Below are 24,153 nucleotides of genomic sequence, written 5' to 3'. Positions count from 1 at the left end.
CATTTCTATGACAATGCTTCATTCTCTTTTGAAGACATGAACCCATTTATTTGAAACAAATGAGTACCACTCATAAATAAGACAGTAATGTCATACGAATGTGCTAAACATTCAGACATTAATATCACACACACTAATTTCAAAAGACACAGTAATGGTGCACAATGTAGCAACTGATAAAATGCTCGTTCTACACCAGCGATATTTAATATATTTTTCTCAAGTCAACTAAACTACACCTAATGTACTGAAAATATAATATGACCAAAAGATTAGCATCACAATTCAGATTATCAATAGTGAAGGACAGTGATTTATTTCTTTGGCTTCCACTTTTGTTTAAGTCTTGTTTAAAGTGTTAATTATGTATGTTGCATTTTTTAATTAAAAGGAAATTTTCTCTGAAATTACCATTTGTCTTGGTTAAGGCAAAACTTATAAAGAAGGAATTATTTATGACTCCTCAAAAAATAGAAATCTGAAATCTGTTGCACCGGAGTCAATGCCAATACTTAAGTGTCCTGTTTTCAGACAAGGAGCATATATAGGAAATGTGGAGGGCATTACATAAAATGGTTAATATTATGAATGAAGATTATTTGGCACTTATTTTGTTTATGCACTGCATAATGTGGTATTCTATTATTTTGAAATAAATAAACATAATAACAAGATATTAAAAGCTAACCAAATGGAATAGTACTTGGAAAGAGGCTAGACAGAAACAAACTATAAAGAAACTTACATAGCATCTTTCACAGCACCACAGGATGCACCAAAGCATTTACTGCCAATTGAATATTTTTGAATTGTGATTACAATTGTAGTATAGAAAACACAGCAGCCAATTTGTGCACAGCAAGCTCCTATAAGACAATGGCTAGATAATCTGTTTTGATGAAATTGATTGAGGGATAAATCTTGGGTAGGACACCGGGAAGAACTCCCTGCTCTTCTTTGAAAAGGTGCCACAGGGGTCCTTTAGATCCGCATTTAGATTTTAAAACCGCACCGACCTCCTCAGGAGACAAACACGGGACACGGCGGACAGAGTACCCTTCGTCGTCCAGTACTTCCCTGGAGCGGAGAAGCTACGACATCTTCTCCAGAGCCTTCAACATGTCATTGATGAAGACGAACATCTCGCCAAGGCCATTCCCACATCCCTACTTCTTGCCTTTCGAACAACCGCACAACCTCAAACGGACCATTGCCTGCAGCAAACTACCCAGCCTTCAGGAGAACAGTGACCACGACACCACACAACCCTGCCACAGCAACCTCTGCAAGACGTGCCGGATCATTGATACGGATGCCATCATCTCACGTGAGAACACCATCCACCAGGTACACGCTACATACACTTGCAACTCGGCCAACATTGTCTACCTGATACGCTGCAAGAAAGGATGTCCCGAGGCATGGTACATTGGGGAGACCATGCAGTCGCTACGACAACGGATGAATGAACACCACTCGACAATCACCAGGCAAGAGTGTTCTCTTCCTGTTGGGGAACACTTCAGCGGTCACGGACATTCGGCCTCTGATCTTCGGGTAAGCGTTCTCCAAGGCAGCCTTCATGACACACGACAGCACGGAGTCGCTGAGCAGAGACTGATAGCCAAGTTCCGCACACATGAGGATGGCCTCAACCGGGATCTTGGGTTCATGTCACACTATCTGTAACCCCCATGACTTGCCTGGGGTTGGAGACAATACACATCTCTTTAACCTGTGCTTAACCCTCTCTCCACTGATATTGTCTGTACCTTTAAGACTTGATTACGTGTAAAGACTCGCATTCCAACCATTATTTTGTAAATTGAGTTTGTGTCTTTATATGCCCTGTTTGTGAATAGAACTCCCACTCATCTGATGAAGGGGCAGCGCTCCGAAAGCTTGTGGCTTGTGCTACTAAATAAACCTGTTGGACTTTAACCTGGTGTTGTGAGACTTCTTACTGTCCTTTAGATCGACATAAGAGGGAAGGCTTGCATCCTAAAGCCATAAAATGAAACTCCAACAGTGCAGCACTCCCTTCACACTGCATTTCATTCTTGTGCTCAAGTCCTGGAGTGGAATGTAATCCTGACTCAAAAACTTGAGTGTTACTGATTGAGCCACTTCTGACAAAAAGTTGAAAGCACCAAAGTGGAGGGTCTGGTTGATGCTTACGTAGGTTCTGGGCATAAAGGAAATAAGAGGCTGGACTTCATGATTCCCTACTGGATGGTGTTCTTGGTGGGCTGCCCACCCAAAATCCATTCCCCATAATAGACACGTTGTATATGTTGTTCATGACTCTGCCCTCACTTGGGTCTATTGAGGCCCTTAACTGCCCAATGAAGAGGAAATTAAGGGCCGAATCCCTCCACTGCCACCATAATATGGTTGACACAGAAAGGCAGACAAGAGGTGCAGACTAGTGGGAATGAAATGGGGGTACCTCCTTGGTGCTGGGGAGTACACTGCACAAGAGGTAAAAGTCCTCCCTCACCTCCTCCAAAGATTGCACCCTCCCTTTATGTCTCCATTCCCAACCTTCAAAACCTGCCCTGCCCAACACCCCCACAACTTCCCAACCCACAATCTCTAGCACCTAGATCATCAAGAGTAGCAGGTAACTGGGAATACTGCCACCTGCAAATTGCCCTCCTGAGTTTGCACTATATAGCCATTTCTTCACTGTCACCGAGTCAAAAGCATGAAATTCTCTTACTAACAGCACTGTGGGTATACCCACTCCATATGGACTGCTGGGCTCAAGAATGGCTGACCACACTCTTCTCAGAGACAATTAGGGATGGGCAATAAATGTTGGTCAAGCCAGTGACACCCGCATCCCATGAAAAAAAATCAAAAGAAATCCCTCCCACCCCTCCCTAGGATGCCTGATCCCTCAATGCCCAAATATCCCAAACTTAACAGTATCTGATATCCAAGCTGCCTTCTTCATGGGACTGCCTGTAGCTCTCTGGAGCAGGAATTCCTTCTACTGAAGAGTGGAAGTCCCACACTGAGCTACTTAAGCATCCTGTAGCATAATATCACTGCAGGGCCATTTTTAAAGAAAAAGTCAGTTAGTTTGCGGTTTGTGACCAACTTTTCTAATATGTGGTGGGGAGGGGGGAATGTGGGTTAGTAGTACTTCCTCTCCTTGTGCAATTCACCCCAGCTGTCACTGTATGAGACCAGTTGGCTGGACAGCTGAATTGTGAGAGTCACACCAAGAGCGTGGGTTCAATTCGCATACTGGATGAGGTTATATTATTCATGGAATCCTGCCTTCTCAACCTTGTTCCGTGCCTGAGGTATGGTGATCCTCAGGTTAAAATCTCTCTCCCTCAGAGGGACGATGGTGATTTGACCTTTATGTGACAGAACAAAGAAAGTAAATATGACTATGCCATGGGTTCTTAAATCATATTTAAATCTGAAAATAAAATTACTTACTACTAAATGATTTTAATTATTTGCCATAGTGCCAGGGACCTGGGTTCAATTCCAGACTCGGGTGACTGTGTGGAGTTTGCATGTTCTCCCAGTGTCAGTGTGGGTTTCCTCCGGGTGCTCCTGTTTCTCCCACAGTCCAAAGATGTGCAGGTTAGGTGGATTGATCATGCTAAAATTGTCCTGTAGTATCAGGGGGATTCATAGGGTAAATACTTGGGGTTACAGGGATAGGGCCTGGGTGAGATTGTTGTCAGTGCAGATTCTATGGGCCGAATGGCCTCCTTCTGCACCGTAGAGATTTGAAGATTATAATTATCTTTGCCCGAAAAAAGACTTCTTCATACATCACTTGTGATTTGCACACCATTTTATTCCAAATAAATCTCTTCGAAAAGGCAGAGCATATAAAAAATATCATAGAATCCCTACAGTGCAGAAAAGGCCATTCGGCCCATCGACCTTGCACCAACTCTCTGGCAGAGTATCTTACTTACACCCGCTCCTGCACCTTATCCCTGTAACCCCACACATCTCCCAAGGCTAATCCATTGAACTTGCACATCTTGGGACATTAATGGGCAACACTGCACCAACAACTAATAAATGAACAATCAAATTGCTTTTGGAGCATAAAACAGATACCAGCCTCAGAAATTTTGCATTTGGGCAATATGGACATTTTCTGCTCTTTATTATACAATAAAATCATAAATTGGCTAATTTCTAATTAATTAACAAAACACTACACAATTCTCAAGGAACCTTCAAAATTATCAGCATTCTGAATACCTCCCAATCTGAATACCCCAGCATTCTGAATATTCCCCAGTTAAACATTGGGATGACTTGACTTGCACCCTATTGAATAGCAGAGTGGACACAAGGAAAAAGCTGAAGTTTTGAATTGGTGTTATTGAGCAGAGAAGGTGGAGTGTTGTCATGTGATGGGAAGGAGAAATGCAGTTTTGGATTCACTCAAGTTGGGTCGGAAAGAAGTGAGGGTGTCACTGAAGCAATTGAAGATCGGAACAAATTCCAGGGACTCAGAAGAGGATACAGATAATTTTACAACTAAGAGTATGATTTAGAATTGATTGATTGAACGGCAGTTCTTATCTTAAGTTTATTTAAGTTTTTACTTGTACTTTTGGGTTTGATTGCTGCTGATTCAGTTTACTTCCAATTGGTTTTTATTCTATGAAAAATAAATTTGCTTGCATGTCAGTTAATAAGTGTGCTGTAGGAAGTGTGCCCAGAATTTTACCTATAATTAATGTAACACAAGCCTGACATAACAATGGAAATGTGCAAACATACTTTTATTATATTAAAGCACATAAATAAATTCTATAATCTGAGAATAAATTCCCAACACTACTTCTATTTGGCAAAATCAAAATTTACTTCTGGAGTACAGAGAAATATTGGATTCCCTGCTGTCACTGGTGAAAATTTAGAAGTAGTCCATAAATGCTTTCTACCATTTAAATGAATGAGAGGAAATGGCAATTGATTGTGTGATATATAAAGGTTCAGACATTACTAAAATATGTGACGGAGGAAGGTTGATGTTATACAATGAATTGAAGCAAGCAACCTTGATTTTTTATTGAAGCTGTTAAGAATACAATTAAACACAAGAACTACAGACTATTTGACTCCTAAGGTTGGCTTTTTTAAAAGTCTAGACGAAAACTGTTATTAAATTGAAGGGGCAAGCACAAGAAAGATGCATCAAAAATACATCTACGCATCTCATCACAGACTCCCTGGATTGTGATTCTGAGAATTGAAGAAAAGTGTGGTATGGAGGGTATTAGCTATGCGGAGAGGTTGGAGAAACTTGGTTTGTTCTCACTGGCATCCATAAGCAAATAAATATATTACATTTCAAAAATTAATTCACAGGGCCTGATCAGACATTTAATTAACTTATGATTCAAATAACAGTTATCATCTAGCCCAACTAATTTATCCATTCAGAATTACCCTAACAGTCCTTTATTTCAGTGCCCCAACAGGTTATTTATTAATTGATGGATTCTAGGGCTTTGCCTCCAGTACTTTATCTGCGAGTCCATTTCATTTAATGATCACTCTGTGAGGAAGTTCCTGATATCGGTCTTAAATGTGTACTTTACTAGTTTAAGCCTTGGTTGCTTTGTCCTAATCTGGTACTTTATTTTAAAAGGAGTTATCTGGATTTACTCTGTCCACCCTATTCACTAGCACATACTGTTGTAAGGTCACCTGTTCGACAACACCTTCCGAGATTAAAAGTTCAAGCATACCCATAATGCAGCCGTAAACTCTGCAGATAAGCAAATCCTTTGTACTACTTCCAATACCTAAATGCCTTCCATGCACTTTCATTAGATACATTGGTTTCTGGGGGACCATGTGACATAGAACAAAGAACATTACAGCACAGGAACAGGCCCTTCGGCCCTCCAAGCCTGCACCGACCATGCTGCCCGACTTAACTAAAACCCCCTACCCTTCCGGGGACCATGTCTCTCTATTCCCATCCTATTCATGTACTTGTCAAGACGCCCCTTAAAAGTCATTACTGTATCCGCTTCCACTACTTCCCCCGGCAACGAGTTCCAGGCACCCATTACTCTCTGTGTAAAAAATCTGCCTCGTACATCTCCTTTAAATATTGCCCCTCGCACCTTAAACCTATGCTCCCTAGTAATTGACTCTTCAACCCTGGGAAAAAGCTTCTGACTATCCACTCTGTCCATGCCTCTCAATCTTGTAGACTTCTATCAGGTCTCCCCTCAATCTCCGTCACGCCAGTGAGAACAAACCAAGTTTCTCCAACCTCTCCGCATAGCTAATACCCTCCATACCAGGCAACATCCTGGTAAATCTTTTCTGTACCCTCTCCAAAGCCTCCACATCCTTCTGGTAGTGTGGTGACCAGAATTGAACACTATATTCCAAGTGCGGCCTAACTAAGGTTCTATAAAGCTGCAACATGACTTGCCAATTTTTAAACTCAATACCCCGGCCGATGAAGGCAAGCATGCCGTATGCCTTCTTGACTACCTTCTCCACCTGCATTGCCACTTTCAGTGACCTGTGTCCCTGTACACCCAGATCCCTCTGCCTATCAATATTCTTAAGGGTTCTGCCATTTACTGTATATTTCCTATCTGTATTAGACCTTCCAAAATGCATTACCTCACATTTGTCCGGATTAAACTCCATCTGTCATCTTGCCGCCCAAGTCTCCAACTGATCTATATCCTGCTGTATCCTCTGATGGTCCTCATCGCTATCCGCAAATCCACCAACCTTTGTGTCGTCCACAAACTTACTAATCATCATTAGTAAGTTTGCGAACAACATAATAACATTATGACATTCAGCTGTCATAATATTATCCCATTGCTGCTCAAGCAACAAGCCACAACTTGACTGGGGAAGGTACAGAAATCAAATCTTAATGCCATTTAACTTCTTTAGTGGACAACATCCAAACTATATTTAAGCTTATTGGCGTAATTGTCGCCAAAATTATATACAAGATATGTTAAAGGCAGGATAGGGGCTATAATAGAAAAGGGTCAACCTGGAAATGTTCATATAAAAGTATATGAATGCTTTAATTTTCATGAATACATGGCAAGTCTAGCCATAGCAATCATCTTATGCACAAAGATACTCAATTTTATTTATTTGGATCCAAAGAGTTTATGAAAATAAACAGTCAGGAATTTAGGCTCTCAGCGCCATGGTTTTGTCAAATGGATAACTGGAGTTAGAAACAGGATACAGCAGAGTTGTCCACTGGGGGTGGGGGTTCAATGAACTATAAATCTTCAATACCAGCTGGTCTGGGAGTAAATTGCAAGGCCTAGGAAAATAGGTCTTTCTGAAGGTCCCATCTGTATTTAGGGGTTATCAAATTTCATCTGATTACTGTAGTAAATGCACTATATAAACGCAAGTTGTTGTTTTTCTTCTTGAAATTATTTATATTTCAATATCTGCGTGAAGAAAAACAACTGCAGAGGTATTTATTTCTTAGCTGGTACTAGAGTAAATACCTCTTGGCCCATCTAATTTTCTTTGAATACCTAACAGGATAAGAATGTCCAGCAATAAGCATGAGCTTAGCAGACATATTTAAAATTTGTTCAAAATTCTGCCACCCTCAAACCGTCTAAAACTATGCCAAGCAAACAATTCATACCATGCAATAATCCACTTCTCCTGTTACCCTATGTTAACCAACCTTCACCCATGTATAAATTCAACATTTCTTGCTTCGTCCAAAAGTCCCTCTCCAGCCTCATCCCTCCCTAACTCTGCTGCTTTCTACAGCCAATTTTCCTGCACACACCTTCTGCTGTTCAACATGGCCTATTTTTCAACTCCCTTGGCTTTATTATTGGAGTAATTATTGGAGTATTATTGGAGTTTGCCCAATCTATCTTCATAAGACAGTCGTGCCATTCCTGGAACAAGTCTGGTAAACCTTTGTTACACCTCCTCTCTGGCAATAATATCCTTTCTGAGGTAAGGGAACCAAAATTATTGTGCTTACCCTAGTCATCTCCACATCATTTATTATTGGACACAGAGATTTCTGCCATTACTGCTCCATACTCTGGAACAATCAGCATAATTACTTCGACTTCGCTACTTCTTTCCCTGGTTTCAATTGCTTCATCAAAATATCCCTATTGACATTGTTAGATTAGTTTGCATCCGAATTGCTCTGGGACTTTACGGGAAGAATGCTAAGCACAAGATTTTAATACTGTTAGGCAAGGATAGGGGTTAAATAACAAAGTGGATAGATAAGAATTAAGATATAGATCAGCCGTGACCTACATGAGTGATACAGCAGGCTCTAGTGGTTGAAAGGCTTACTCCTTTGTTAAGTCTAAAATCCCAAATAAACCAGGTCTCAAGTGTAGGATTTTCAATTATTAAAAGGAGGAAAGACAATAATTGCATTTATAATAGAGCAGAATAGATACTCAAAATAATTAAGATCATAACCAAAATATATACATCAAAGAGTTAATGTAGGTTGCAGATTTCAAATAGGTTAACTAGAGAACTACAACTAAACTGGTAAAGCTGGGTGATATCTAAAATAGGAAATTTAGTTTTGGGGACCTTGCCAAGCACTAGGTTAATGGAAGTACTTACTGAGGTGATAATAGGAATGAAGAACAAAGGAGGCTTTAGCCATGGAGGATAGACTAGAGAAATGGAAACCCTTTACATTTGAATAATAAAGTTTATGGTCAGATATGATAGCAATGGTCTATAGTATCAAGGTTTTCAATAATGAAAATATGTTTTCTCACTGGCTTTTGAATCAGTAACTGTAAGGTCTTTTCAGTAGCAGTGATATTGAAAGCAAGAGTTTGCAGAACATTTGTTTTTTTAAAATAGCGATTTGTTAGGGCATGTAACACAAAACAGCAGTGAGACAAATCCAAACTGGCTTTCAAAAGGAGTTGTGGACAAATGCCTGAAAGGAAATTTAACTATTTTGGAGGTTTCAATGGGATCAACTCTTATTCATTGAAACTCTATAGAATACAGGCCCAGTTTGCCCAATCTCTCTTCATAAAACAGCCGTGCCATCCCTGGAACAAGTCTGGTAAACCTTCATTACACTCCCTCTATGGCAATATTATCCTTTCTGAGGTAAGGGGACCAAAATTGTACTCCAGGTGTGATCTAACCGAGCTGCTATAAAACTGAAGTAAGACCTCACTACTGTACTCAAATCCACTTGCGATAAAGGCTAACATTCCATTAGCCTTCTTAATAGCTTGCTGCATTCTAACCATCAGTGACTTATGGGCGAGGGCACCCAGGTCCCTTTGTACACCTACACTTTCTAATTTCTTAATGTTTAAGAAATACTTTGCACATCAGACCCTTCTACTAAAATAGAATAGAACGTGGAAAAATGTGAGGTAATCTATCTGCCATGTTCTTGCCCACTTACTAAGCCTGTCCAAATCCTTCTGTAGCTGCTTTGCACCTTTCCCAAAACATTCCCGCTTAGCTTTGTATCATCTGCAAACTTAGAAGTATTACATTTGGTCCTCACATCCAAATCATTGACATATATTGTGAACAGCTGTTGGCCAAGTACTACTCCTTGCAGTACTCTATGAGTCATAGCCGGCCAACGCGAAAATGACTCACTTAGTCCTAATCTCAGTTTTCTTCCTGTTAGCCAATCCTCACTCCATAACAGTATGTTGCCTCCTATCTCATGCACTTTTAGTTTTCTAATCAACTTCCTGAGGGACTTTATCAAAAGTCTTCTGGAAGTTCAAATATACCATGTCTATCGACTCTCCTTCATCAATTTGTTAGTAACATCTTTTATGAGTAAATTAATTTTGTTGGTAAATATAATTAATAAAGTTAATTGTGTTAGTAAAACTGGAGACAGATTATTGAAGGCTGTCACACCAATAGAAAACATATAACAAGCATAGGAGGCTGAGGGGTGACCTTATAGAGGTCTATAAAATAATGAGGGGCATAGACAAGATAGTCAATATCTTTTCCCAAACGTAGGGGTGTCTAAAACTGGAGGGCATAGGTTTAAGGTGAGAGGGGAGAGATACAAAAGTGTCCAGAGGGGCAATTTTTTCACACAGAGGGTGGTGAGTGTCTGGAACAAGCTGCCAGAAGTAGTAGAGGCGGGTACAATTTTATCCTTTAAAAAGCATTTAGATAGTTACATGGGTACAATGGATATAGAGGGATATGGGCCAAATGCGGGCAATTGGGATTAGTTTAGGGGTTTAAAAATAAAAATAAGGGCAGCATGGACAAGTTGGGCCGAAGGGCCTGTTTCCATGCTGTAAACCTCTATGACTGTATAGGTTACACAGGGGTATAAACTTACATTCCACGATGTTGCTGGTGTTTGAACTGCTCTGACTTGATGATCACATGTAAATCCTAAAATGCTGATGAAATGAAGGAATATCAATCCAGTCCTTACAGCTTTTTTCTTTCTAAAGCTCAGCAGCAAAATTAGTGGTAGTGTTAACTACAGCGGTATAGTGGTTAGCACTGCTGCCTCACAGCGCCAGGGACCCGGGTTCGATTCCCGGCTTGGGTCACTGTCGTGTGGAGTTTGCACGTTCTCCCTGTGTCTGCGTGGGTTTCCGCCGAGTGCTCCAATTTCCTCCCACAGTTCAAAGATGTGCAGGTTAGGTGAATTGGCCATGCTAAATTCTCCCTCAGTGTATCCAAACAGGTGTTGGAATGTAGCGATGAGAGGATTTTCACTGTAACTTCATTGCATTGTGAATGTAGGCCTACTTGCGACTAATAATAAATAAACTTAAACTAAGTACGGCTGGAACTTTTAGGATGGTAAAAGAGACAAGAGTTTAGAAGCAACGAGTAGATCTCCACATCACATTGCTTATGACTTGGAATGCCATTTCTGATGGCTAATCTTATCCCGTTGCAATCCAAATCCCACAGTTTTTGGTTCATCTTTATAATATGGAAAATATATGGAGGCAATACTTCAACAAGTGATTAAGTAAAACTGCTAAATTTCCTACGAATGGAAGATACAGGCTATGGATGCAATACTAAATTGTGTTACAAAATTTTAAGATACAAGTAACATTTTCCTCGTTACAATATATGTAACAGAATTGCCCTCCTACAGTACACTTGTAATACTTTATAAATTCTTCTTGCTTTAAACATATTCCAGATATTTACTTAATCTAAAAAAATCTCTTATTTCCCTTTTCCATTGGATTTTTAACACTTGTGGTTTTCCATTGCCAGGAAAGATTTTTGTTTTAAAATTAAATTTTTGCTGTCCAGGCCTGACAAGTTTTAGCTGTAGTGTTCAAGGTCAACATCAGGGGAAATCTAAAGAACATTCAGGCCATAGAGCAAACATCAGATTACCTCAGCAACAATTAATTGCCTCAAAAATAATTAATTTCATGCATTAACTTAGAGATTCCCTTAAATATCTTCAAGGAAATAAAATGCTAGGGAAAAAAGTTCTTTGATCCCCACCACTCACACCTCATAGAAGTTATTTGCAATCTTTCTACATGGCATTTGTTTGCGTTCAAATATCACACGCCCTAACACAAACAGCAGTGACGCAAATCCAGACTGCCTGACATGATTTGTTGTGGTGCACACTTTAGTTCCACGGCAGCACTTTTGAAGTGGAAAATCACAGCTCCCACTTAATTTCCTCTCATTTATGCACAAAAAAAAGCGTCTGGGGAGATGAAGCACCAATGGAACAGGAGAAATTTCCAATGTAAACTTAGACTCCAGAAAAATGGATCTGGTCAATATGATGAATTTAATGCAGATGCTTCTAACATTTAACAATCAATATTGTGGATAATCTATTTTTCAGAATGGCAGAGGTTTTGTTTCATATGTTGTTTGTTATAAATGTCATTTGGAACTGACTTTAATGAAGTAAAATGGCAGACAAATTTATTTGAATTAAATAATTGCATTTTGATAAACTTCGTTCACAATTAAAAAATAACATGAAGAAAAGGACACCAGGCTAAGAAGGAAGAGTAAAAGGGATGTTTAGTAGCAGAATTAGAGTTTTAAAAGCTTTCTAAGGATTTAAAGACAAAGAAAAATGAAGAGCAGGGGAGAAATCTTTAGAGAGATCAAAGCAACTGTAGGTGGTGACCAAAGCCATCAGTGGTGAGCTGCAGAGATGGGAAGACATATTTTATGATTAGAAGTAAAACAAGATAAAGAAAGCAAAGAGGAATTAAAAAACTAAATTATCAAGGTATATTAACATAATTAGTAAATAATTTTACAAACAATTGAATAAGATAAAACAGGTTGAGGATATCTCCACTGAGGGATGCAAAAGATAAACCTACAGGTAATGTTAGGAAAGTAGCAGAAGTGTTGAACAGTTACTTTACCTCTGTATTTACAAGAGTCTAAAAAGGTGGACAATGCATTAGAAAAGATTTTTTAAAATGAAGACACTTAAGATAAAGGGAGTGGTTACAATTACCTAAGAGTCTAAATGCGGTCGAGAAGCAAAGAGGGTTTTAGGGGTGAAATACACAATTAGTGAAGTCATATTTAACTCGAAACGTTAACTCCGTTTCTCTCTCCACAGATGCTATCAAACCTGTTGAGTATTTTACTATTTAATGTAGTGACAGGTGAATAGACCCAGATCAACTACAGAACATGGAACGGATCACTGTTGTGCTTTTACAGTCTTTAATAGCTTCATCTGTTTGGTTCACTCTCTGAAAAAAGGTAATGCCTATAACTAGATCACACAAAAGTGCCCAATAAAGCATAACTGTCATTCTATTTTAATCTGCATCCATGCACTCTTTCACTGGAGCTGTAAGAAGAAAACTCAGTACCGTAAAGCCAGCCCAGACTGGCATCCTCTCAACCGAGAGGGTCAGACATATCTGGATTTGCAACAGGAAATCATATATGGTACACTAGAGAACTATACCCATGCATTTAGCGAAACACTCCCATTGGCTCACCGCTGTGCTTTATTGTTACCACAGGATGAGCAAAATCCTGGCAATATTTTGGTATGGGGAAAATCAGCAACTGAAAGGACAGGAGACTCTAACTCCATACAAGTCCAAGTGTAAGAAGATACTAGGCCACTGAATATTCTTTGAGAAGAATTAAAAGGACTGTTGGAGGACAGTTAAACAGGTTTTCCACACTGGGTACGACAGCATCACATCATAGATCAGGTGGATTTTTTTATCGCTACTTTTGCTGGAAAGTCAGCTCCAGTATAATCCCAGGTAATAAGAGCCCCCAATTAATTTCATTGTGATAACAGGGAAGTAAAATTACAGACTTTGATAGTATTACTGCTTCCATGCCTCATTGATTGAAACTGTCAACTAGTATTACGTTACTTATATTGGAACAACAAACAACATGCCTGTCTGCAAGAAATCCCAAAGACAGATGCCTAAAATTACAAAGCAGTATCCTTGCAATCAATCAAAATAATACTCATGGAAAACTAGTTATTTGGTTGCCAGCTGGCTTAAGCACAAAATTGGTTAACCTGTGATGCTCCCAAACTCAAGACCCATAAATGCCTGTCAATGTCAATGGTTGAAATCAAATAACAACATTGAAGATAAAGACCCTGTCTCCTAACCATTTTCAGCCAGGAAAAGGAAAAATAATTTTTAAAAACTGTTTTGGTCCAACAGTTCCCCATTGAGTAAAATAATTTGCTCAAAAATATTATTCTCATGTTGCTAAATTTTATTATGTTCATCATGATTTAAATCTAATAGATACTTGGATGGCAAAAGGGGGAATTTGTTATTCCTCATATTGTTGTTATAAGATTTTACTTGAACAGGAAACCAATTCAGTAAAGACATTAGAAAATTAAATGCAAGTATAATTAGCATTCAATAGTATTTGTCAAATTCTTTTATCTTATATTTTCATTTAATTGAAAACATTTTCAATTACTTTAGCATATAAAAATGACCTATCGTTTACATTCCAGTCTGAAAAGAGTACTGTAGTGCAAGACTACATCAATTCTTTTAAACACGTTACTGCAATTAAGGGTAATTGTTAATTCTTGAGTCATTAAACTCTGCAAAGATCAAACCGTCAAAATAGAACTTCAAGGTCGCCCAGAACTTATATTTTTATAGCATTTTTCACAACTTCAGGATGTCCGAAAGCGTTTTGCAACCAATTATGCACTGTGATTTTTTTTGTCTGTCGTGTAGTTACTGTTCACTTGTAGAATACACTGTAGCCAATTTGCATTATGCATTGCCCCACAAATAGCATGAAATGTTGGGTAAGGGATCAATATTGGACAGGACACCCTAGTCCTGTGCTGTTCAAATAGTGCTATGGGATCATTACAATGAGGGCAAACATGACCTTGATGTGACATCTCATCTTGAAAAAATAGCACCTCAGACAATGCAGCAATGCTTCAGTCCTGCACTGAAGTGCTCAAATCTCTGGTCTCTGGAGTAGGACTTAAATTCACAACCTGCGACCACTGATCCACAGTTAACATCTTAGGGGATAAGTTCTTCTTAAGAGGAACACATTTGGGTCCTTAGAAAAGAAACTGGATTCTGTAAAAAGCCAAAGTTAAAACAAAAAATGTATACTATCTAACTTACAGTATTATTTTACAATGCAAAATTTATTACTTTCTAAATCAGCAAGATAAGATTCTATTTATTTTGCTCAAGAGCACAAATCATCCAACTAAGCATGTACAACAAAATGATAAAAGCTCATCAGGACTAATAACTATGAAAATTGTTCATGAAAATCAATGAACTATTCCAAGTACAGAAAAACATGAAAAAGGCATGTAAACCAGCAGGGCCATGGGTGTGAATAGAAAAAATACTTTCCAGCTTATTTGATGAATATACTGGTGTCAGTTTTAAAATGAGATTGTACAGTAGTCCTAGATTTGGAGATTTTAAAAACTGTAATTTGAGCCTCTTGAAAGGATTAAACTGTCAATCAAAGCTTCCCCAATGCTTGCTAATTTAAAACAAATCAAGTGTTTGAAGATTGATTAAAACTGACTGCTCTTTATCTTATACAGCTTACGAGTCTGTATTTACGAATGTATAAACACAGCCAGGAACAGTTTCCAGGTCACCTAATAACACAAGGAAATTAAGAATGAAGATAAGTTCCTTTACCAAATTTGGTGAAAACCAAATGAAAACATGAAGCTATTAAGGCAAGAAGTCAGTTTGCAAATGTTAGAATGCTTACAAGTTCGCTGCCCTTGTAGGCCCATTTCTAAAAAGGAATTCTAAAGAAAGACCAGATCAAAATCTGATATACGTTTTAAAATTGATGGCAAATTCTGAATTTCGAGCAAATGAACGTGACATATGGAGCTTCAAGCGTTCCACATTTTGTGCTACAGGAAACGTGTTGGAGAGGATCATATACTTTTAAAGCTGGTTTAAATTCTGACACTTAATTTACTGAAGTAACAAGCAGCATTCAAATAAACAGCAGCCTTGTTTGCACCCGCTTGCTTCTAGCAGAGACAGCTTAAAACTGAAACAAATGATTGATACTAAATTGGACATTTGGTAAGATACCAATCCGGGTATAGAGATTACAGAATTGTGAAGGACACTGAAATGTGAATCTTTGTTCAAAGCTCTGGAAGCAGAAGCATGAAATTTGGGCATTAGTTATCATCGGATCATTTTTTAAATTGTTGTATGAATTATGTATGTTTGTAGTGCAATTTCTTGAGCGGAAATATAAGAAAAAAGGTTTGTTACATAGCATCTGATTTCCCAGATCTCTACCTGTTGCAGGTGGAATATTTATGTGAAACAGTTTACAAAGCAAAAACGACCTACCTCAATTCCAATCTCAAAACCTCCACCAAGACCAGCAATGCCTATTGCCGAGGGAGCAGACCATCCTGCATGAACCCAATACAAATTCACATGTTTTAACTATGAATACAGCAAAAGGATGACTAAAACAAAACACCTCTTATTCATTTTCAATCCTGAAGCAGTTTGCCTGAGTCAGCTTCCAGGTTCACAGTTAAAAGTGGTTCAGCAGCAAGCAGATCAATGTTGAGGCTGCAGATGCAACTTTTTCCTTGAAGTGCTGAAACCTTATACCAATAACAATAGAAAGGTCCACACAAAACAACAGCAGTGAAATAATTTTATTGTCTATAAAGATGTGATGGGTCATTTAAATGTTTAACACTCGCTGATACTTAGACTTTTGCAACTTGACATTTATATCAGATGCTGAAGTAATATTGCTACTTGATGGTGGGGGTTAGTTATGGCTGATGTCTTTTGTTCAAATTATAACCAGACTCTGGAAGAGAGGAGGTATTTTTAACTAATTAACATTTTATTTAAAAAGAGGCTTTGTATATCCATTAAATGCATTTGAATTCAGATATGTAGAAAAGATGAAGCGACTCTGTGCAAAAGTGCGTGCAAAAGAAAATATTGGTCTTAGAATGAGGTAATGCAGTTCAAATATGGGACCGGCAACTGCCGCACCAATAAACGACCAAATTTGGTTACGGGACCTTCCAGGATGGGCCTGGGTTCTTCCGGAATTGAAGACCAATCTCCAGGCACTGTTGTGTGCAACTCTGGAGAAAAATCATTGGAACATTAAAGATGTTTTTTTTGTCATTTCATTTGAATATTTCTCCTTACCAGATATAAAAAACATTCACGACAGAATTCTGAAGAAGTGCCATATTGGACTCGCAACATGAATTCTGTTTCTCTCTCCGCAGATGCTGCCATACCTGCTGAGGTTCTCCAGCACTTTCCATTTTCATTTCAGATCTTTGGCATCTGCAGTATTTTGCTTTCATTGTAAAATTACAGAAAATTGTGGGGGGCTGGAGGCTGTTTAGCTGACAGTCATCAAGCACCACCTGGATTGGATAATGAGTCTTTTTGTTTCCTAATTGGCATAGAAGGTCACAAGGATAACGTGCTGGCCAACTAATGGCTGGAGATTGGAGGGGTGGGGGCAGTCAAGTGATTAAAGCTCCAGGAATATGTTTATTCACAGTTGCTAAACCTGTGCCAAATCTGCACAATAATCTCAGATAAACAGTAACGTTACTGCATTTATACAACTGCCGCCATAGAGGCAAACCTTAGTAAACAAGGTAGCCAGGTGCCGAGCTAATACTCCGGCACTCCCTTGTCAGGACAATCGGTCTATATCAACATTAGAAAGTGATGATGAAAGAATGTCCCTTGCTGCAAGGTCTCTTCCTTCACCATCACACCCAGCAAACCACACTCTCCATTCCTTCGATCACATTTCCATGCTTCACACAGAATTAAGTGCTCATCTCAATGTTTAAAAACAGGTAGGTATTTCCCAAATCGGCATTGCAGTCAACATTGTAATTCTTTCCCTAGCATAATTTTCCTTTTTTTCTTAAATTAAAGGCTGACAAAAATATATATTAAAAAATCAAGTATCGAATACCCTTACTTCCATCTGGCAGGCGGCCCAACACAATTCCACTGCCTCCGCGAGCGGTTACTAAAAATCCAGCTTTAATCACTGAGAGGATAGCAAGTCCTTGTGCTTTCGCTATCACGTGAGCTTTAAAATTAACAGAGAATAACAGGTGAATTGATGAGTCACTTTATAAAATAAAACATTGATCAATCTACTTTTTAAATAACTATAAAACTCATCCTGTAATCCCTCCTGCCTCCAAAGGGAACTCAATTGGTTTGAAAGTGTCATAGCAAATTCCCAAATAAACTTTTTCAGTCATGCAAACCTTGGCGAGACAGAACTAAAAGCATTTCCTTATGTTTTAGACATTTTGAAAATACATATCACGGATTGGAGTTTCCTCTCAAAACCCTTCATTTTCAACAATGCAGGGTAATCCAGCCTCACCTCTCAGCTGTTCGCCACAAAATTAAAATATTTAAAATTTCCTGAAAAGGACACAGGGACAAAGAACCACAGGAATTCCTCCGAAACACCCACAATAGTGAACTTCCTCCAATTAACACAGTAAATCTAATGCTGTGCTAAAAGATTTAAATTCTGCTCAAAACCAGTTTTACAGAGCCCCATTGTTAAGTAGAATCATAGCACAGAAGGAGGCCATTCAGTCGATTGTGTCTGTTGTGGCCTTTTGAAAGAGCAATTCATCTAGTCCAATGCCCTGCCTTTTTTTTCTTTTTCAGACAATGATCCAATTCCCTTCTGAAAGCCTCAATTGGCCCTGCCCCTACCAGACTCTCAAAACAATACAAAGAGTTAATGTCAGAGTTAAAGTGGTCAGGTAAATGCAAAATCATACAGACAAATTTTGTGGGCGAGTTCACTAGATTGTTTGGGATATAAAATTCAGCAACCTTGACAGATGGTATTTACAAGAACTGAACATAAACTGATCTTCATCTTTTCAATAATTGAAATAATGAAGAGTGGATTGTTGCATGGACTGTGCACCCAGACTCTCGTATGCTCTCTTAATATAATAATTATTAGAACGGAGATTAATTATCTAAAGGAAGAACATATTAATAGACTTATCTAATATTCCATCTGTATTACTGACATGATTATACATTATTCAAGACATGGCTCAGATACTCAAAACCATTTAGTGTCAGGTAATTATATCTATACCATAAAACATGTTCATTCCATTTCTTTTATTACTGTAACATAACAGGTTTGTGCAAGTATAAAAGTGTAAAGTACATAAATACTCTATTTTTGACCTACCATTGAAAGAGTAACCAAATGGCCACATTCAACTTTTAACCCATCACCCTTCAGCTCAAAGATTTTAATTTCAGACAGGAAATTACATTCCGGCCTTGGGTGACTGTGTGGAGTTTGCACATTCTCCCCATGTCTGCGATGGTTTCCTCCGGGTGCTCCAATTTCCTCTCTCAGTCCAAAGATGTGCAGGTTAGGTGGATTGGTCATTCTAAATTGTCCCAAGATGTGTAGGTTAGGGGGAATCAATGGGTAAATATGGAGAGGTTACAGAGATAGGGCAGGCAGGATGGGCCTGAGTAAGATGCTCTATCAGAAAGTCGGTGCAAATGTGATAGGCCAAATGGCTTCCTTCTGCACTGTACGGATTCTATAGGATTGGGTAGAGTGGGACTTTGAAGTATTCAAAATCTGAATCTGAACACCAACCTGTCCAATTCCAATTATAACTAAGGCCAGATGGGCAGTGGGCAATCAGCCCACTCCCAAGAAGTGGGTTGGCAATTCATATTATTATAAATGAGACTGTTTGCCTCATTTTTACCAACAATTTGCAATTTAATTCTGGATGGCCAGGTTTCCCTGATGCAACACCAGTGAAGGAGAACATTTTCCAGAAAACCATATTTTGCATCATCAAACATATTTACTTATTGGACTAATTGGCACCACTCATAACGGGCCAACAATGCAGAGGGGCACCCCCGGATGGATATTCGATCGGGTCCCCCCCTGCACAGCTGAGAGACTCGCGAATTTCAAAGACTACGGAAGATCCCTAATCTGCCTAGCAACAGCGCGCAGCTGCATTTTAACCTGGCCAAGGATGATCAAGATCCCTATGAAACGAGACATAGAGTGGGTTATCAAAACCAAGCTATCACTGAAATATTACCAATTCGGCCAAGGCAGACATAAAAATCTGATAAACTAAGATATAAGAATAAAAGATTAGAATAAAATACTCCAGACATCCAACAGGACAGGATGACATTAACACTCAATCTCACAAGCAGGAAACACAGACACGAAACAATAAGATCAATTCAGATAAGAGGACACATAGAGAAGATAATGGGAAACGCATTTAGACACCGGGGCAGGACCAAGTAATCCCATTAACACGAACACACACCATACAAATGCTAATCGATGAAACTTCCTAGGGACTTTTTAAACTGACAGACCACTTTATACATATTGTAGAAATGCATAATCAAATGTTCCCGCTCGAATTTGGATCCCTATAAAGATCCAGAGCTGATGTGAAAGGATTGAGATCAACGTGGCCAAGCCACTGTTTCTGAGCTGGTTACGTTGGTTCTCCCTGGGATCCCAGTAATTGTACAATAAAGACACGCTTTGAACCTCGATTTGCGACTCAACTTCTATTCTGCACTGGTAAAGGGATATTTCCCTACAACACCAGGAAGGTGAAAACTGCTGGATCCAGGAAGCATCTCCAGTTATCAGCTGGATCAGTTTACCACCTCATCAACCTTCAATCTCTCGGGTTTCCAGTGCCCCTTGCCATCTCAGGCATCCAATCCTCCTCCCCAGTTTGATTCCCCACCTTCTTCCCTATGGCTCCTCAGGGCTCTTACCCACACCCTACAATGGTCTTTCCCCACCTCCTGACTTGTTGAGGTTTCTCTTCAGCATTCCCCACTTGACTGAAAGTCAAGCTTGTCAGTCAGGTTTACTTTCAAGGTAAGTGTGTGAAAATCTGGATTCCCATGCAGATAAATGTTATGTGCTGATGCTCTTTTCTCAGGTGTTGGATAAGTTGGAGGAATTTCCAAAACAATGGAAGAGACATGTCCGACATTCAAAACTCATTGGAAAGCATGGAATTTGAAGCAAATTCAGTCGCATCTATAATTATTGCTCCTGGGGTGGCAAATATGACTGACTTCTTTTCATGACACCTGCAATAGCACTCTGGGCTTTCATAACTCAGTCCAAGTGATTCTATTTGATCTTATGGAGACCAATAGCCGGACTCAGCATCAATAAACTGCAAAGAATGGGAACCTGTGTTGGCTGTTTCTCATAATAAATAACAAGGTATGTATATCACACCAGTCCCTTTGGGTGACAGCACTGGAATAAGCCTCTGGCCTTGGTCCAATAGGTAATGGATACCGAAGCTCGCTGACATTGAAACTGCTCAAGGACATCAGCATTACTGATATTTTTGTTAACTGAAGGTTCCATTGGTAAAATTACAGCTGCAAACTTCAGAACTTCCTGATGCCAATGTAAAGTCATGCAAGGATTGAGCCCATATGTGAGAAGAGTTTTAGGTACAAGGAGTAGTAACAATCATAAGAAATAAAAAAATGACAGAATGAAGACGATCAGTAAATGTGAAATTCTTTTGCATTGTTGCGTTGATGAGTTCTTTTATATGAAAACCTTCAATTCATTTTTAATTTGATCGATAATGGTTTTAAATGTTCTTACTCAGAAAGATATGTGATGTATTGTGATATATTCCAAACAATGTAAAGGCTCAACAAATGACATTACAGTTTCTGAAGATAGAACATTTTTCTTCTGTAAGTAGTTGATGTTTTTCTAACCAATCTTTTGTGATGTTTCATTCCCTCGCTCACCCATCCAGGTATCTTAGTGTTGATCAGGATGCTTTTGACTCCATTTTCTTTCCCTCAACTTTTGAAAATATAAGGTCCAGTCCCTTCATAAATGCAGAATTATGCTGCATACAGCTTGCTGGTCTCGAGCTGTTTAAGCATTGAAAATGGTTACTTCAGACTACCCTATGATCTGTTCAATAATATTGTGTGTAACATATAAGACTTAAATAAATCTGCTGTCACCATCTGTCCTCTGACGATGGAGTGGTATTATCAGCCATGGTTGAGGTGGGTAGCCTTGGTCTCCAAGCAACTGTCCTGACACATTGCTCTGACGAAAAATGTAGGTGTCTTTTACTGACAGAGAACAAAAGAATCATGGTATGAGAGTAGTATACAGTCTCATACAGAATGATGATGTAACAGCACACTCATAGCAAACCAGAATGAACATCACTAATAAGCTGCATACTCATTCAATAAGTGCCATGGCGCATTGTATTATGTTAAAGGTGTTATATGAATACAATTGTTATTGCAAAGATCCTTCCTTTTGATGAGATTCAGGGCCATTGGGGCCTTTAATAGAGCACAGGTGGCATCAACACCACTCTGGACGTGGTAGAATCCAGCTACTTGATAATATTTAAGTTTTCAATGTTGTTGCTTTGATGAGTCCATGATGAAGGATACGAAGACTGAAGCCCACTGCCAAGGGGTAGTAATCATCTGTTGAATGCAATGATACAGTGCTGATCATAGGATCCCTACAGTACAGAAGGAGGCCATTCGGTCCATCGAGTCTGTACCGACCACAATCCAACTCCGACCCAATTCCCATAACACCACACATTTACCCTGCTAATCCCTCTGACACTAGGGTCAATTCAGCATGGCCAATCAACCTAACCCGCACATCTTTGGACAGTGGGAGGAAACCGGAGCACCCAGAGGAAACCCATGCAGTCACGGGGAGGAAGTGCAAACTCCACACAGACAGTGACCCAAGGCCAAAATTGGGTCCATGGCGCTATGAGGCAGCAGTGCTAACTACTGTGCCACCCATGGATTGACTGCTGAAAACCTCAAGGAACAAAACAATTCAGCCACTACCAAGGCTGTGCTCCTGATACAAAGAGTCGGTAAGTTTGGCGCTGACAGCAGGCATGATTCTTTACATATATGAGAGGAAATCAATGTCTTTGGGGAAACACATATATGATCTCCATGGTATGCATGCTTTCTGACTTGGGTATACAAGAACATAAGAAGTAGGAGCAGGAATAAGACAATAGGTCCCTCCAGCCTGCTCCACCATTCAGTAAGATCATGGATGATTTGATTATGGCCTCAACTCAACTTTCCTGCCTGTTCCCCATTCCCTTTGACTCCCTTGTAGATTAAAATTCTGTCAACTCAGCTTTGAATATATTCAATGACCCACCATCCAGGACAGTTAGTGAGATTTTGCAAGCCCAGGCAAGTCGTGGGGGTTACAGATAGCGTGACATGAACCCAAGATCCCAGTTGAGGCCGTCCTCATATGTGCAGAACCTGGCTATCATTTGGCTAACTGTCCTGGCTGGAGACAATACACACCTCTTTAACCTGTGCTTGGCCCTCTCTCCACTCACATTGTCTGTACCTTTAAGACTTGACTGCCTGTAAAGACTCGCAGTCCACCATTATCTTGTAAATTGAGTTTGTGTGTATATATGGCCTGTTTGTGAACACAACTCTTCAACTCACCTGAAGAAGGGCCGAGACTCTGAAAGCATGTGCTGCTAAATAAACCTGTTGGACTTTAACCTGGTGTTGTGAGATTTCTTACAATGCTCAAACACTCAGGGGACGATTCTCCCAGCCAGCACTGCTTTTGTAGCCAGTCTCCCGGCCTCAAGCAGAGGCCGTTTCAATGGCTCCCCACTGGGTGCCACAGCCTTCGTGCGTCTCCGGCAGCTGGATTTCCGGCGCTGTCAGCTCCGCACCAATTTCTGGCACGGAGCTGCATAAATTATATTTAAATTTGTTTTAAGTATGGTTCACTCCAGTGGGGTTTACTATAGCTCCTCACTTGTGGCCAGACCCCGTTGGAGTAAAGGGGGACAATTGAGACCCTCCAGAGTACCATAAGACCATAAGACATAGGAGCGGAAGTAAGGCCATTCGGCCCATCGAGTCCACTCCACCATTCAATCATGGTTGATTTCAACTCCATTTACCCACTCTCTCCCCATAGCCCTTAATTCCTCGAGAAATCAAGAATTTATCAATTTCTGTCTTGAAGACGCTCAACGTCTCGGCCTCCACAGCCCTCTGTGGCAATGAATTCCACAGACCCACCACTCTCTGGCTGAAGAAATTTCTCCTCATCTCTGTTCTAAAGTGACTCCCTTTTATTCTAAGGCTGTGCCCCCGCGTCCTAGTCTCCCCTGTTAATGGAAACAACTTCCCTACGTCCATCCTATCTAAGCCGTTCATTATCTTGTAAGTTTCTATCAGATCTCCCCTCAACCTCCTAAACTCCAATGAATATAATCCCACGATCCTCAGACGTTCATCGTATGTCAGGCCTACCATTCCTGGGATCATCCGTGTGAATCTCCGCTGGACCCGCTCCAGTGCCAGTATGTCCTTCCTGAGGTGTGGGGCCCAAAATTGCTCACAGTACTCCAAATGGGGCCTAACCAGTGCTTTATAAAGCCTCAGAAGTACATCCCTGCTTTTGTATTCCAAGCCTCTTGAGATAAATGACAACATTACATTTGCTTTCTTAATTACG

At 39.7% G+C, this 24,153-nt stretch overlaps 1 protein-coding gene across 2 annotated transcripts in view; it reads right to left on the bottom strand.

Annotated features, from left to right (window-relative positions):
- sh3yl1 (SH3 and SYLF domain containing 1) overlaps nucleotides 1–24,153 on the bottom strand; it is a 143,812-nt gene that overhangs the window by 89,949 nt on the left and 29,710 nt on the right. Inside the window, exons 3-4 of one of the 2 annotated variants that reach the window (XM_078213215.1) lie at nucleotides 17,512–17,625; nucleotides 15,876–15,940 (exon numbers count right to left, since the gene is read on the bottom strand). The exons of the other annotated variant lie outside the window; for it this stretch is intronic. Of the exons in view, the coding sequence (XP_078069341.1) occupies nucleotides 15,876–15,940; nucleotides 17,512–17,625 (179 nt within the window). The remainder of the gene's footprint in view (nucleotides 1–15,875; nucleotides 15,941–17,511; nucleotides 17,626–24,153) is intronic. 2 annotated transcript variants of the gene reach the window in all.

This window comes from Mustelus asterias, chromosome 5 (assembly GCF_964213995.1).
Source record: "Mustelus asterias chromosome 5, sMusAst1.hap1.1, whole genome shotgun sequence".
NCBI lineage: Eukaryota > Metazoa > Chordata > Chondrichthyes > Carcharhiniformes > Triakidae > Mustelus > Mustelus asterias.
Note: the sequence above shows the minus strand (reverse complement) of the source record. Positions and strands in the feature narration are given on the sequence as shown.